This window comes from Hydra vulgaris, chromosome 06 (genome assembly GCF_038396675.1).
Source record: "Hydra vulgaris chromosome 06, alternate assembly HydraT2T_AEP".
Lineage (NCBI taxonomy): Eukaryota > Metazoa > Cnidaria > Hydrozoa > Anthoathecata > Hydridae > Hydra > Hydra vulgaris.
In genome coordinates, this window is record NC_088925.1 from 14,805,001 (window position 1) to 14,821,216 (window position 16,216).

At 26.4% G+C, this 16,216-nt stretch overlaps 1 protein-coding gene across 4 annotated transcripts in view; it reads left to right on the forward strand.

Annotated features, from left to right (window-relative positions):
• LOC100197733 (uncharacterized) overlaps positions 1-16,216 on the forward strand; it is a 95,275-nt gene that overhangs the window by 71,386 nt on the left and 7,673 nt on the right. For 2 of the 4 annotated variants that reach the window (XM_065799303.1, XM_065799304.1), the window contains exons 17-19: positions 7,576-7,682; positions 8,055-8,083; positions 8,291-8,700. In XM_065799303.1, coding sequence (XP_065655375.1) covers positions 7,576-7,682; positions 8,055-8,083; positions 8,291-8,700 — 546 coding nt within the window. The remainder of the gene's footprint in view (positions 1-7,575; positions 7,683-8,054; positions 8,084-8,290; positions 8,701-16,216) is intronic. The other 2 variants (XM_065799305.1, XM_065799306.1) reach the window with 1 other exon arrangement.

Genomic DNA, 16,216 nt, shown 5'->3' on the forward strand with positions numbered 1-16,216 from the left:
TCTTTTAAAAATGATTGATAAACATAAATGCTTAACACAAAACGAGATAGACTACATTACAAAATTTGAATGGAAATCAAGCAATTTTTATGTAATTCCCAAAATTCACAAATGTAAAGAAATAATCAAAAAAGTTCAAGAGTCTAATTCTCTAGTTATTGAAATGCAACCACCAATCAATTTAAAGGGTCGACCTATTATTGCAGGAATTGACTCACCTACATCACATTTAAGCCAATTTCTGCACGTTATTCTATCTCCTGTTGTACGGAAGCAAAAAACTTATATAAAAGATGATTGGGACTTCTTAAGAAAAATTCCTAGAAAAGTAGAGCTAGATAGTATTATACTAACATGTGACATTGTTAACCTTTACACTACAATTACCCACAACCTTGGTTTAGAAGCATTAAAATTTTGGCTTGAAAAACATAAAAATCTAATACCTGAACGAATTACTACCAATTTCATTATAGAATCAGCATCATTTATTTTAAAAAACAATAATTTCCTCTTTGATAATCAATTATTTCACCAAATCACAGGTACAGCCATGGGTACAGACTTTGCACCAGACTATGCATGTCTTTCGATAGGTTTCTTAGAAGAAACAATACTTTTTCCAAAAATTCTACCAAGATTTTTTTTGAATGACGAGGTTCATACTATTGAACAGTTCTACTTTAGATATGTTGATGATGGTTTTAACATATGGCCTAAACACTTAGATATAAACAAATTTAAATTGTCACTCGCCGAATTAAACAATTCAATTACCTTCACAATTGACTATGGCATTGAATTAGTTAAAAAAGAAAATATTTATAATATAATTAATTTTTTAGACATTTCTGTTATTCTTCAAAATAACAAATATATCAAAACTGACATATTTTATAAAGAAACAAACACACACGATTATTATAATTTTAACAGTCATCATCCTTACCACACCAAAAAGAACATCCCTTATAGTCTTGCAAAAAGAATAATTGTATTTACATCTGATTATATCACCGAAAACCTGCGTTTAGCAGAGCTTAAATTATGGCTGAAAGAATGTAATTATCCAGACATTGTTATTGAAAAAGCATTTCATAATGCAAAACTACAAGGACCAGCTCAACAAAAGAAACCTAATGAAGTCGTTCCTTTAGTCACTACATTTTACAGCAACCTAAATTGCCAACCTATATTAACTAAAACCAAACTTCTACTCAGTTTATCCACCAGTGAAAGAATACAAAAAATATTTTCTAACATAAATCCTGTTATAGCTTACAAACAACCACCAAATTTACTGAGACAACTTACCTCCGCTAAATTTAATTCCACAACATCTAATAACAAAAAAGTAGGAATTTTTAAATGTAATGATAGTCATTGCAAAATTTGTTTATTTTACCTACAAGAGGTAAATAATTTCGTAACATCCAACGGTACTATTTGGAACATTAAAAGTCACATTACTTGTAGCAGCAAGAATGTCATTTATTATCTAAAATGTTTGTCTTGTAATGGTCAATCAACGTATACTGGAAAAACAAACAATTTGAGAAATCGCACTAATGATCATATTTCAAGTTGCAGAACTGGCCTTTCAACAGACAGGTTTGACAATCATGTATATGATTGCCAACGTATAAATAAAAAAATAATGGAACCATTTTTCCAGCTTTTTGTATTTCTGGAACTTAAAAGTGATAAAAATTTATTATCTTATGAAAGTCATTTGCATAAACAAAAGCATGATACTTTTAACTAACACTTCCTGTTTTAAAAAATATTAGACAATGGTAACTAATAGCAACAATACATTAATTGATTAAAAAATGCTTTTGTAACAAAAAATAAATAAATTTGTACATAACAGCACTTAAACTAACACTACTGATGAAACATTGAAAGGCCTCTAGTGTTAAATATATTTTGTACTAATTTCTTACAAACCTTTAAAGAAATATATATAAAAAAATTTTTTGAAGTTGAGATTTTGTTTGACATACATTTTTCATTGTATTGGTTAAAATTATATTAATAGTTGTATATATATATATATATATACAGTCATGGATAAAAGTTTGCGACCACTGAGATTTTCGCATATTTTTAAATGTATTCTACTCTCAATTGTTTTTGGGCTACTTTAGTGCTACAATTTTGTACAATTTGTGCTAATTGTCAATTAGAGTCTAAAATTGATGTGTACATGTTTATTTTCAGATATAACTGAAATATTTTAGAGCATTTTATATTATGGAGACCTTATTTGAAGCAGTACTAGTTAAAATGGTATGTGGTAAAGAACTGACATCTGAAAAGCGAGCTTAGGTCGTTATTTTGTACAAAGAGAACATTTCTATAAGACAGATAGCCAAAAAGCTCGGTATTTCACATTCCACTGTTGTAGCTACTGTAAAGAGAAATCAAGAGCTGAAAAGTTGTAAATCCTGTTCACGCGCTAGGCGCCCGAAGTTTACAAGCAACCGTATGGATAATGCTATAATAAAGGCAGCAAAAAAATCACCAAGAGCATCCTCAAGTGCCATTAGAGGCAAACTGCCTGGATCACCATCCAAGAAACCAAACAGTCAGACAATACGCAGACGATTGTTTGATGCAGGCTTGAAATCTTACCGACCAGCACGGAAGCCGAAGCTTTCACCAAAGAATATTCGTGATCGCATAGCGTTTTATCAGAAGTACAGGCAGTGGACACCAGCCCAGTGGAAACAAGTAATGTTTTCAGATGAGACAACATTCACGCAATTCTACTCATTTTGTAGACATGTCAGACGCCCACCAAATCAGAGGCATAATCCAAAGTACGTTATACCAACAGTCAAACAGGCTCCAAAAGTTATGGTTTGGGGAGCAGTCTCTGGTAGCGGTCGTGCTGGCATTTGGATTATGCCTAAAAATACAACAATCAATGGTGCTGTTTACTTGAGTATACTGATGGATAAGCTGCCACCATTTGTACCAATACATGGCATCACTCATTTCCAGCATGATGGCGCACCTTGTCATGGTACCAAGACTGTTAAGGACTGGCTGCGTTCTGGAAACATCCCGCTACTGGAACCTTGGCCAGGCAACAGTCCAGATCTCAATATTATTGAGAATGTTTGGACTGTAATGAAGCAGAAGATTGCTGCACATAGCCCAAGTTCTGAAGATGACCTCATCAACTGGATTAAACGCGTTTGGGTGCAGGAGATTACGCCGGACTATTGCAAGAAACTGTGTGAATCGATGCCAGGACGTATTGAAAATATTCTCAAAAATAAAGGATTTCATTGTAAATATTAAAATATGAATTGACATGCTGTTTAACCTGTATAGTGTGAATAAACATTCGAAATATATGTATTGATTTATAATTTACAACTTGTTTTTCTAAATTTTGAGTGTTTTTTGTAAAAAATTGCAGTGGTCGCAAACTTTTGTCCATGACTGTATATATATAAATATATACACGCATGCATTTTAAAGAATTTGGGTGCATTTGGTAAAATGTAGGCAAAAGTTTTCAAACAAACTATTTTTTTGCATAAAAAGAAAATTTTTTTCCAAGATGTTCCATTATTGAAATGGGTGAGTTGAAGCAAAAACAAAGAACAAGGTGAATATTTGTTTTGCAGTTAGGTTTCTTTAAAATTGAAGTTCCCATAAGTTATAAAAAACTTTATTTTTAAATGCCTGAATCAAAGCTTTACAGAAGCAGTTGTTAAAGTCTATATCAACAAACTTGATGTACAAAAACCATTGGAATCAACAACCTTCATCCTAAAGTTTTCAAAATGTGTTCTAAATCACTCCAGGGTAGCCAGCCAATAGCTATTTCAAATTTCAAGGATATTTCCAGGACTTTTCATGAAAAATTTTGGGTTTTTCAAGGATGTTGATCTTTTCTCGACCAGAAAAAGACAAAATATGTTGATATAAAAAATATATAGATTAAAAAATAACAAAATAATTAGTAGATGTTAATAATACTGACAGTTACATTAAACAAATTTTCTTTTTTGCATTACAGAAAATACATAAATATCAAATTTAGGATAAATCTCTGCAAAACTAGTAATAGCTCTGCAAAGGGTAAATACATAATAACAAAATATTGAACTATTTTGGAAAAAATACCCATGATTTTCAGAAATTATTGCTAAAAGTGGTGTTTTTCCAGGACTTTTTCTGGACTTATAATATTCCAGGACTTTTCCAGATTTTGAAGGACTGCTGGTCGCCCTGCAATCTATTCAACAAGTCTTATAAATCAAGTGTTGTTCCAGACCTTGGAAAAAGGCAAACAATACACCCTTAGTTAAAGAAGCTAATTGAACCATCTAATTATCTCCCAATTTTTATAACTTTGATTGTATGTAAATTTTTATATTGATTATATTGAATATAATGATTGTATGTAAATTTTTATAACTTTGATTGTATGTAAATTAATGAAAAGCATTATACAAGATGAAATAATGAAACACTTAATTTTGATAAAATTGATAAAAATAAAAAAAACAATAGCACAGCTTCTTTAATAAAAATAACTGCACTACCAATTTCCTTGAATGATTCACAAAAATACTTGAAGATAGATACAATGTAGATGAGTTATTATTAGATTATGCAAAAGCATTTGTCTCTTAATTTATTGTTAACGTTATTAGTAAAGCTAAATTGACTCAGGATTAGAAACAAACCATTATTGTGTTGTAAAAGTTTTTTAAGAAATTTCAAAGGCTAATAGTTAGAGAATTTTTGTTCTGTTTTAGGTCTACTATATTTTGTGGTATTTAAAAATTTTAGGTCTACTATATTTTGTGGTATTTAAAAGTTTTAGGTCTACTATATTTTGTGGTATTTAAAAGTTTTAGGTCTACTATGTTTTGTGGTATTTAAAAATGGTTTAGTAATTAGAATGAAAAATAAACTAGTTGCAAAATCAGAATTAGATAACATTACTTTACAATACGATCTTAATATTTAAAAATTTTTTTAATAGAATAGACAGATGGCTGGCAAATATAATTCAACGCGCAAAAATTTAATTAATCCATTTTAGAAATTATAACCTTAAATACAAATACAAAATTGATGAAGTTATAATAATAAGTTATAATAAAGGAAAAGTCAAAAAAGGTCTTGCTATTGTTGTTTCAAACAATCTTGATTTAAGCCACCATATATCAATTGAAGTCACCATACATCAATTGAAGTCACCATATATCTATTGAAGTCACCATATACCAATTGAAGTCACCATATATCAATTGAAGTCACCATATATCAATTGAAGTCACCATGGCAATTGGCAAATAAATAAAAACAATGAAACATGCATTTGAGTTAACAGATTAAAGTATTATTTGCTTATTAGTTCAGCTACATCTTGGGTATGAAACAGTTATATGGAATCCTTTTTGTCTAATAAATTTTTAAATGACTGGAATGTTTAACTTAAGAAGCCATTGAATCAAAAAGTGTAAACCAAAACTCAGAACTCAGTCTGTTTGAATCAACAAATGTAAACCACAAATCTCAGAACTTGTGTATTATTTATTTGTTGTTACACTTTTTTCTTTATTCTGTTGGCAGATAAAGCAGGTCTAATTACATTTACAATGTGCAGACTTTGTCTGAGAATAAGAGGGTTGTTATTCATCAATATAGGAATGCCAACATTATTGCAATACTTTTTTGTAGTAAATAAATGAGTTTTGTTATCTAACAAAAATTATGGATTTTAAGTCGAGAATTTAAATCCATAAGCCACTTCAAGTCTTAAGCTGTTACAGAAGAGAGATCAGATTAAAAATCAACTGCTTGTTCTAAGCAATCAAAAAATGAAGATTTTTTGTCAAGACAAGGGTATAAAGTTAAGTCCTCAGCAAATAGAACTTCTTATATGTAAAATTTTCATGAAGGTTGAGATTGTAGATAAAAAATAATACAGGAGCAATGATAAAACCTTGTGGTACCTTAAAAGTTACTTGAAATAAAGAAGAGTGTAGGCCTTTGAGAATAACTTTAATACTGCAGTTAGAAAGAAATAATTTAATAATCTTAAAACCTTGATATAAAAAAACTAATAACAAAGCGAAGACTAATTGTAGGATAGTTAGAGAGGTCAAAGTGTTTTTTAGAGTTTTAAAAATTTTAAACCATTTATTCAGCACTTTTTTAAAATTTAGCAAAAATTGGAGAGAGTTCTGGAGAACACTTTTTTAAGACTATGATGGAAATCTTGTCTGGAGCACAAACTGTAGAAGTGTTTAATTAAGAATTAACATTAGCATTGGAAGCCAGAATGATTTGGATGTTTAACAATAGGTTAATTTGTTTAACTGGAAGGAAGAGTATGGCCATTAGATTCAAGAGTCAAGAATAAGGTTTCTTTGCTAATAATGATGATAATGATCATGATCATGATCATAATGCTGTTTATATATGCATATATATACAAAGTATAACATGAATTTTGAATTAAAAAAATGTTCTTTAGGATGTATAAATGTTTATGCAGCCCTGGTCACAAATCTGGCCCCGGCCCTGACTATATTTTATCAAATCCGGCCCCAATCAAATATTAACCCCGGTCGCTTATTATTGTGTTGCCGGTTTTTATATACTGAAATTCAGTTTAATGTAATTTCAGTTTCAACTTGTATAAGTTACAGTGCAATTTTTATTCTATTCTTCTAAATGTAATCTTTTTGAGTTAAGGTGTTTTTTCTCTGGGAACATGTTTGGAGGTACCTTTATAATGTTTTACAGATGGTTTCCAGAGATTTATAGTCGCATGACAAAGGGTGAAAAATGCTGATTCTATACCCTTAGAGTTAAGCCAAAGATTTTTAATTTTCTATTTTGTAAGATTTTTTTGAAATTGGCTCAATATTGTGCCTAATATTCTAAAACAATAAAGTGAAAACCAACTAAAAGAAAAGTAAAGATAATCGTGTTTTCCATAATTAATTACTTTTTCATAACAAGTTTTTTCCATAATTGTTAACATTTATTCATTTTTTAGTTTTTCTATGACCCCACTAGAACTTGTTAGGGCTTCCCTCCTTCCACTTTTATTATTTTCAAGAAATTTAGAATGGTTTTGTCTTTTTTTCTTAGAAAAAGACAAACTTTTCTTCCTCAAAAGTTGCAGATCAGGTTGCTGATAGAAAGAAATAATATATATACATGTATATATATACATATATATATATGTATATACATATACATATATATATATATATATATATATATATATATATATATATATATATATATATATATATATATATATATATACATATACATATATATTATCACATAGGGTCATATATATATATATATATATATATATATATATATATATATATATATATATATATATATATATATATATATATATATATATATATATATATATATATACATATATATATATACATATAACCCTAACCCTGATGATTTTGCAACCTTAATTTTTAAATCTTATTGTTAAAGCTTAAAAGAGGATCTTTTTAAAATACATTTATACTGTTATTTATAATACATATTTAAAAGGTTTCAGCAAAAGAGCAAGCAAAAGAACATTCTATGGCTGCAATGTGGCTTGGGATACCTTTGGGTATTTTACTAATTGTTGCATCATTTTATACATGTTTTACATGGTATGTTTTTGTTTACTTTGTGATTGATCACATTTTGTATAATTACAATAGTTTTAGTTATAATAATTATAATTATAATATAGTTATAGAGAAAAATTTGGAATTTTATTCATGGTCCTTGTTATGAATATATTATATTTGTGATAAATATATTATGAATATTTATTTATATAAATATTTTTATAGCTATGTAAACCTGGAAATAATCATAACAACCCAAACTAGAGTTACATATTTATAAACCATATGTCTACCATAACCTGTCTTTGTGAATAATATAAAATAAGCAAAATTTTTGTTATGCATTATCTATAATTTTTTTTTTTAATATATATATAATTCTTGTATTAATTATACCATTAAAATTTTTAGGTCAAAAGCTCCAAGAAGAAGACATGTTGGTAAAAAAATTTTAAAATTAATTTATTTGCAATAATTTAAAAATAATTTTTGTAATAACTTTAAATATATATTTCTTATGATTTTGTTTATAATATTTATTTGTAATTGAAGTTTTTGACCAAAAATGGGAATTTTAGTTATCAATTTTTGATAAAATTATTTTGTTGTGAACACAGAAAATCTGAAAAAACATTTTTTTTTTCTAGTCATAATGGACAAAAAGCCAACTCTTCCAGAAAATGAGGAAATTGTAACAAAAAGGGTGTCAGAAAAATACCCAGGATCTCCTGACAGATACCTTTATGCAGCTAATATAACTCCAAGCCCATCTGAACTAGAATGGGAACATGCGTGGGATTTTCTTGCAAATTCTCATTTTAATGGAAGCAAAAAAATATTTAAAAATTTTAAGAAAGAACATAGCAAGAAAGTAGCATGTGACGTGCAAGTAGCATGGAAGGAAAAGGAAACAGATAGCATTGCAACAGTTGATTCTCAAGGCTCGTGTTTTCAATGGAAACATCAAGATGATTTCGAATGGTCAAAAGATAGAATTAAATGCCTAGGAAGAGGTTTACTAAATGTAAGCACAGAACATTTACAATGTTCAATATCTGTAAGTTGCTTTATATAATACTTTTTTTATAACTTGCAAAATATTAGATCATGTCCGGACATGATCACCCTGCTACTGGTAACATATAATCCAGTACAACCTGCTTTGTGTCTTGTTGCCTAGTAAGACTCACTTTTTAGAAAAAGGCTAGAAGTTAACTTTGACTTATTAAGCTCCCTGCTTTGAGGCTCTTATTTAAGTAAAGCTTTGAGTCAGGTACTCAGTAAAAACACTCAACCTGGGAAGATGTTAAATGCATCTGGCTACTGTCTTGTATAAAGCCTTGTAGTTAACGACTTTATGGGTAAACAGAAAATTTTTATTTAAAAGGTATTATTTGAAATTAAAAGGTATTGTTTGAAGTTAAAAGGTATTATTTGTCATTAAAATGTATTATTTAACGTTAAAAGGTATTATTTGACATTAAAAGGTATTATTTGGTGTAAAAGATATTATTTGACATTAAAGGTATTACTTTAGTTATGATCCATTATTCTCAGATTACTAAATCTTGTCTTTTACCTCAGAAGTAAAGAAGACCACAAAAATTCTAGCCTAAAATCTCTCATGCATGGATTTAGTTTTTTTCCTTGAACATCAGTTCTTTGGAATTCGCTTCTGTCTTTTTACTTCTATTTATATAACTCGCAATCTTTTAAGTTGTCTGTCAATTGTTATTTCTTTTCCATAAACTTTTAACTCTAATAGTGGTTGCTTGCAGCCTTTTTGGAATCAAAGATATTGAAAAAAAAAAAAAAAGTTTGATCTTTGTATTTCTTTTAAGGTTAAGGCAAAAGTATTTGCAAAATATCTTTTCTCTGATTCGCCTTGTGAATCTAATGACCACCCTCTCCAGTCATTTCAAAGAAACAAATCGGTTTATTATTAGACATTGAAAAACTCCAGTCTTTTTTGCTAAAGTTATTTCTTACTTTACTCCTCTACAGCTTGTTTGGTCCAGACAACATTCCTGTCACAGCCTTTTAAAAGGGCTACTTAGAGCTTTTTTCAATTCTCTTTAAACTATTTAATAAGTGCTTCACTGAATCTTGTTTTCCTGCCTGCTGGAAAATGGTATCTGTGATTTCAATTTTTAAAAACTCTCAAGATTACTCTGATTTATCTAACTATTGCCCAGTCTTTTTACAATTAGTAGAAAAGTATTTGAGTCTTTAATTAACAAACATTTAGTATCTTATCTTTAGTCTAAAAACTTACTCTCTGGCAACTTCAATCATTTCGCTTAATAGAAGCTTCTTTTGTTCTACTGCTGACTTGCTAACCATTAAAACAGAAAAGTTGTATCATGTATTAGATGGAAGCGTCAACCAAGAACTGTTGCACTTTTGTTAAAATTTAGTCTTCTCCATTAGCTCAATTTATATGGTATATCTAGGATAGTTTTAAAATTATTTTTATTTGATTTTCTAACTGCAGTATTGTAGTTATTCTTGATAGACAATGCTCTTCTTTATTTCCAGTAAAATCTGAAGTACAACAAGGTTTCATCCTTTGTTCTGCATTGTATATCATTAACATTAATGACCTTCTTGATAATCATACCTCTAAAGCGGCTCTATTTGCTGATGACACAACTATGTACTCTTGAAAAAAAGTCGTTATTTTTATATTCTTTAGAACAGGTGATCTTAAACGAGATCTTTCCTCTGTTACAGTTCCTCTGTATCCTATGTTACAGATAGATATCCTCTGTTGATCCTCTACAGAATGGGATTTTCAGTATATAATATCCCAATTGGAAACTCAGTTGCTTACTGCTGATAATTATTGTAGTATTGTTGTTTAATGCAATTTCATCTGCAATTGTTGTTGATATTCCTATATTGATGAATTGATGAATATTGATGAATTGATGAATATTGATGAATTGATGAATATTGATGAATTGATGAATATTGATGAATTGATGAATATTGATGAATTGATGAATATTGATGAATTGATGAATATTGATGAATTGATGAATATTGATGAATTGATGAATATTGATGAATTGATGAATATTGATGAATTAATGAATATTGATGAATTGATGAATATTGATGAATTGATGAATATTGATGAATTGATGAATATTGATGAATTGATGAATATTGATGAATTGATGAATATTGATGAATTAATGAATATTGATGAATTGATGAATATTGATGAATTGATGAATATTGATGAATTGATGAATATTGATGAATTGATGAATATTGATGAATTGATGAATATTGATGAATTAATGAATATTGATGAATTGATGAATATTGATGAATTGATGAATATTGATGAATTGATGAATATTGATGAATTGATGAATATTGATGAATTAATGAATATTGATGAATTAATGAATATTGATGAATTGATGAATATTGATGAATTGATGAATATTGATGAATTGATGAATATTGATGAATTGATGAATATTGATGAATTAATGAATATTGATGAATTGATGAATATTGATGAATTGATGAATATTGATGAATTAATGAATATTGATGAATTGATGAATATTGATGAATTGATGAATATTGATGAATTGATGAATATTGATGAATTGATGAATATTGATGAATTGATGAATATTGATGAATTGATGAATATTGATGAATTGATGAATATTGATGAATTGATGAATATTGATGAATTGATGAATATTGATGAATTGATGAATATTGATGAATTGATGAATATTGATGAATTGATGAATATTGATGAATTGATGAATATTGATGAATTGATGAATATTGATGAATTGATGAATATTGATGAATTGATGAATATTGATGAATTCATGAATATTGATGAATTGATGAATATTGATGAATTGATGAATATTGATGAATTGATGAATATTGATGAATTGATGAATATTGATGAATTGATGAATATTGATGAATTGATGAATATTGATGAATTGATGAATATTGATGAATTGATGAATATTGATGAATTGATGAATATTGATGAATTGATGAATATTGATGAATTGATGAATATTGATGAATTGATGAATATTGATGAATTGATGAATATTGATGAATTGATGAATATTGATGAATTGATGAATATTGATGAATTGATGAATATTGATGAATTGATGAATATTGATGAATTGATGAATATTGATGAATTGATGAATATTGATGAATTAATGAATATTGATGAATTGATGAATATTGATGAATTGATGAATATTGATGAATTGATGAATATTGATGAATTGATGAATATTGATGAATTGATGAATATTGATGAATTGATGAATATTGATGAATTGATGAATATTGATGAATTGATGAATATTGATGAATTGATGAATATTGATGAATTGATGAATATTGATGAATTGATGAATATTGATGAATTGATGAATATTGATGAATTGATGAATATTGATGAATTGATGAATATTGATGAATTGATGAATATTGATGAATTGATGAATATTGATGAATTGATGAATATTGATGAATATTGATGAATATTGATGAATTGATGAATATTGATGAATTGATGAATATTGATGAATTGATGAATATTGATGAATTGATGAATATTGATGAATTGATGAATATTGATTAATTGATGAATATTGATGAATTGATGAATATTGATGAATTGATGAATATTGATGAATTGATGAATATTGATGAATTGATGAATATTGATGAATTGATGAATATTGATGAATTGATGAATATTGATGAATTGATGAATATTGATGAATTGATGAATATTGATGAATTGATGAATATTGATGAATTGATGAATATTGATGAATTGATGAATATTGATGAATTGATGAATATTGATGAATTGATGAATATTGATGAATTGATGAATATTGATGAATTGATGAATATTGATGAATTGATGAATATTGATGAATTGATGAATATTGATGAATTGATGAATATTGATGAATTGATGAATATTGATGAATTAATGAATATTGATGAATTGATGAATATTGATGAATTGATGAATATTGATGAATTGATGAATATTGATGAATTGATGAATATTGATGAATTGATGAATATTGATGAATTGATGAATATTGATGAATTGATGAATATTGATGAATTGATGAATATTGATGAATTGATGAATATTGATGAATTGATGAATATTGATGAATTGATGAATATTGATGAATTGATGAATATTGATGAATTGATGAATATTGATGAATTGATGAATATTGATGAATTGATGAATATTGATGAATTGATGAATATTGATGAATTGATGAATATTGATGAATTGATGAATATTGATGAATTGATGAATATTGATGAATTGATGAATATTGATGAATTGATGAATATTGATGAATTGATGAATATTGATGAATTGATGAATATTGATGAATTGATGAATATTGATGAATTGATGAATATTGATGAATTGATGAATATTGATGAATTGATGAATATTGATGAATTGATGAATATTGATGAATTGATGAATATTGATGAATTGATGAATATTGATGAATTGATGAATATTGATGAATTGATGAATATTGATGAATTGATGAATATTGATGAATTGATGAATATTGATGAATTGATGAATATTGATGAATTGATGAATATTGATGAATTGATGAATATTGATGAATTGATGAATATTGATGAATTGATGAATATTGATGAATTGATGAATATTTATGAATTGATGAATATTTATTAATTGATGAATATTGATGAATTGATGAATATTTATTAATTGATGAATATTGTTGAATTTATGAATATTTATGAATTGATGAATATTGAGGAATTGATTAATATTTATTAATTGATGAATATTGATGAATTGATTAATATTGATGAACTGATGAATATTGATTAATTGATGAATATTGATGAATTGATGAATATTGATGAATTGATGAATATTGATGAATTGATGAATATTGATGAATTGATGAATATTGATGAATTGATGAATATTGATGAATTGATGAATATTGATGAATTGATGAATATTGATGAATTGATGAATATTGATGAATTGATGAATATTGATGAATTGATGAATATTGATGAATTGATGAATATTGATGAATTGATGAATATTGATGAATTGATGAATATTGATGAATTGATGAATATTGATGAATTGATGAATATTGATGAATTGATGAATATTGATGAATTGATGAATATTGATGAATTGATGAATATTGATGAATTGATGAATATTGATGAATTGATGAATATTGATGAATTGATGAATATTGATGAATTGATGAATATTGATGAATTGATGAATATTGATGAATTGATGAATATTGATGAATTGATGAATATTGATGAATTGATGAATATTGATGAATTGATGAATATTGATGAATTGATGAATATTGATGAATTGATGAATATTGATGAATTGATGAATATTGATGAATTGATGAATATTGATGAATTGATGAATATTGATGAATTGATGAATATTGATGAATTGATGAATATTGATGAATTGATGAATATTGATGAATTGATGAATATTGATGAATTGATGAATATTGATGAATTGATGAATATTGATGAATTGATGAATATTGATGAATTGATGAATATTGATGAATTGATGAATATTGATGAATTGATGAATATTGATGAATTGATGAATATTGATGAATTGATGAATATTGATGAATTGATGAATATTGATGAATTGATGAATATTGATGAATTGATGAATATTGATGAATTGATGAATATTGATGAATTGATGAATATTGATGAATTGATGAATATTGATGAATTGATGAATATTGATGAATTGATGAATATTGATGAATTGATGAATATTGATGAATTGATGAATATTGATGAATTGATGAATATTGATGAATTGATGAATATTGATGAATTGATGAATATTGATGAATTGATGAATATTGATGAATTGATGAATATTGATGAATTGATGAATATTGATGAATTGATGAATATTGATGAATTGATGAATATTGATGAATTGATGAATATTGATGAATTGATGAATATTGATGAATTGATGAATATTGATGAATTGATGAATATTGATGAATTGATGAATATTGATGAATTGATGAATATTGATGAATTGATGAATATTGATGAATTGATGAATATTGATGAATTGATGAATATTGATGAATTGATGAATATTGATGAATTGATGAATATTGATGAATTGATGAATATTGATGAATTGATGAATATTGATGAATTGATGAATATTGATGAATTGATGAATATTGATGAATTGATGAATATTGATGAATTGATGAATATTGATGAATTGATGAATATTGATGAATTGATGAATATTGATGAATTGATGAATATTGATGAATTTATGAATATTGATGAATTGATGAATATTGATGAATTGATGAATATTGATGAATTGATGAATATTGATGAATTGATGAATATTGATGAATTGATGAATATTGATGAATTGATGAATATTGATGAATTGATGAATATTGATGAATTGATGAATATTGATGAATTGATGAATATTGATGAATTGATGAATATTGATGAATTGATGAATATTGATGAATTGATGAATATTGATGAATTGATGAATATTGATGAATTGATGAATATTGATGAATTGATGAATATTGATGAATTGATGAATATTGATGAATTAATGAATATTGATGAATTGATGAATATTGATGAATTGATGAATATTGATGAATTGATGAATATTGATGAATTGATGAATATTGATGAATTGATGAATATTGATGAATTGATGAATATTGATGAATTGATGAATATTGATGAATTGATGAATATTGATGAATTGATGAATATTGATGAATTGATGAATATTGATGAATTGATGAATATTGATGAATTGATGAATATTGATGAATTGATGAATATTGATGAATTGATGAATATTGATGAATTGATGAATATTGATGAATTGATGAATATTGATGAATTGATGAATATTGATGAATTGATGAATATTGATGAATTGATGAATATTGATGAATTGATGTATATTTATGAATTGATGAATATTGATGAATTGATTAATATTGATGAATTGATGAATATTGATGAATTGATGAATATTGATGAATTGATGAATATTGATGAATTGATGAATATTGATGAATTGATGAATATTGATGAATTGATGAATATTGATGAATTGATGAATATTGATGAATTGATGAATATTGATGAATTGATGAATATTGATGAATTGATGAATATTGATGAATTGATGAATATTGATGAATTGATGAATATTGATGAATTGATGAATATTGATGAATTGATGAATATTGATGAATTGATGAATATTGATGAATTGATGAATATTGATGAATTGATGAATATTGATGAATTGATGAATATTGATGAATTGATGAATATTGATGAATTGATGAATATTGATGAATTGATGAATATTGATGAATTGATGAATATTGATGAATTGATGAATATTGATGAATTAATGAATA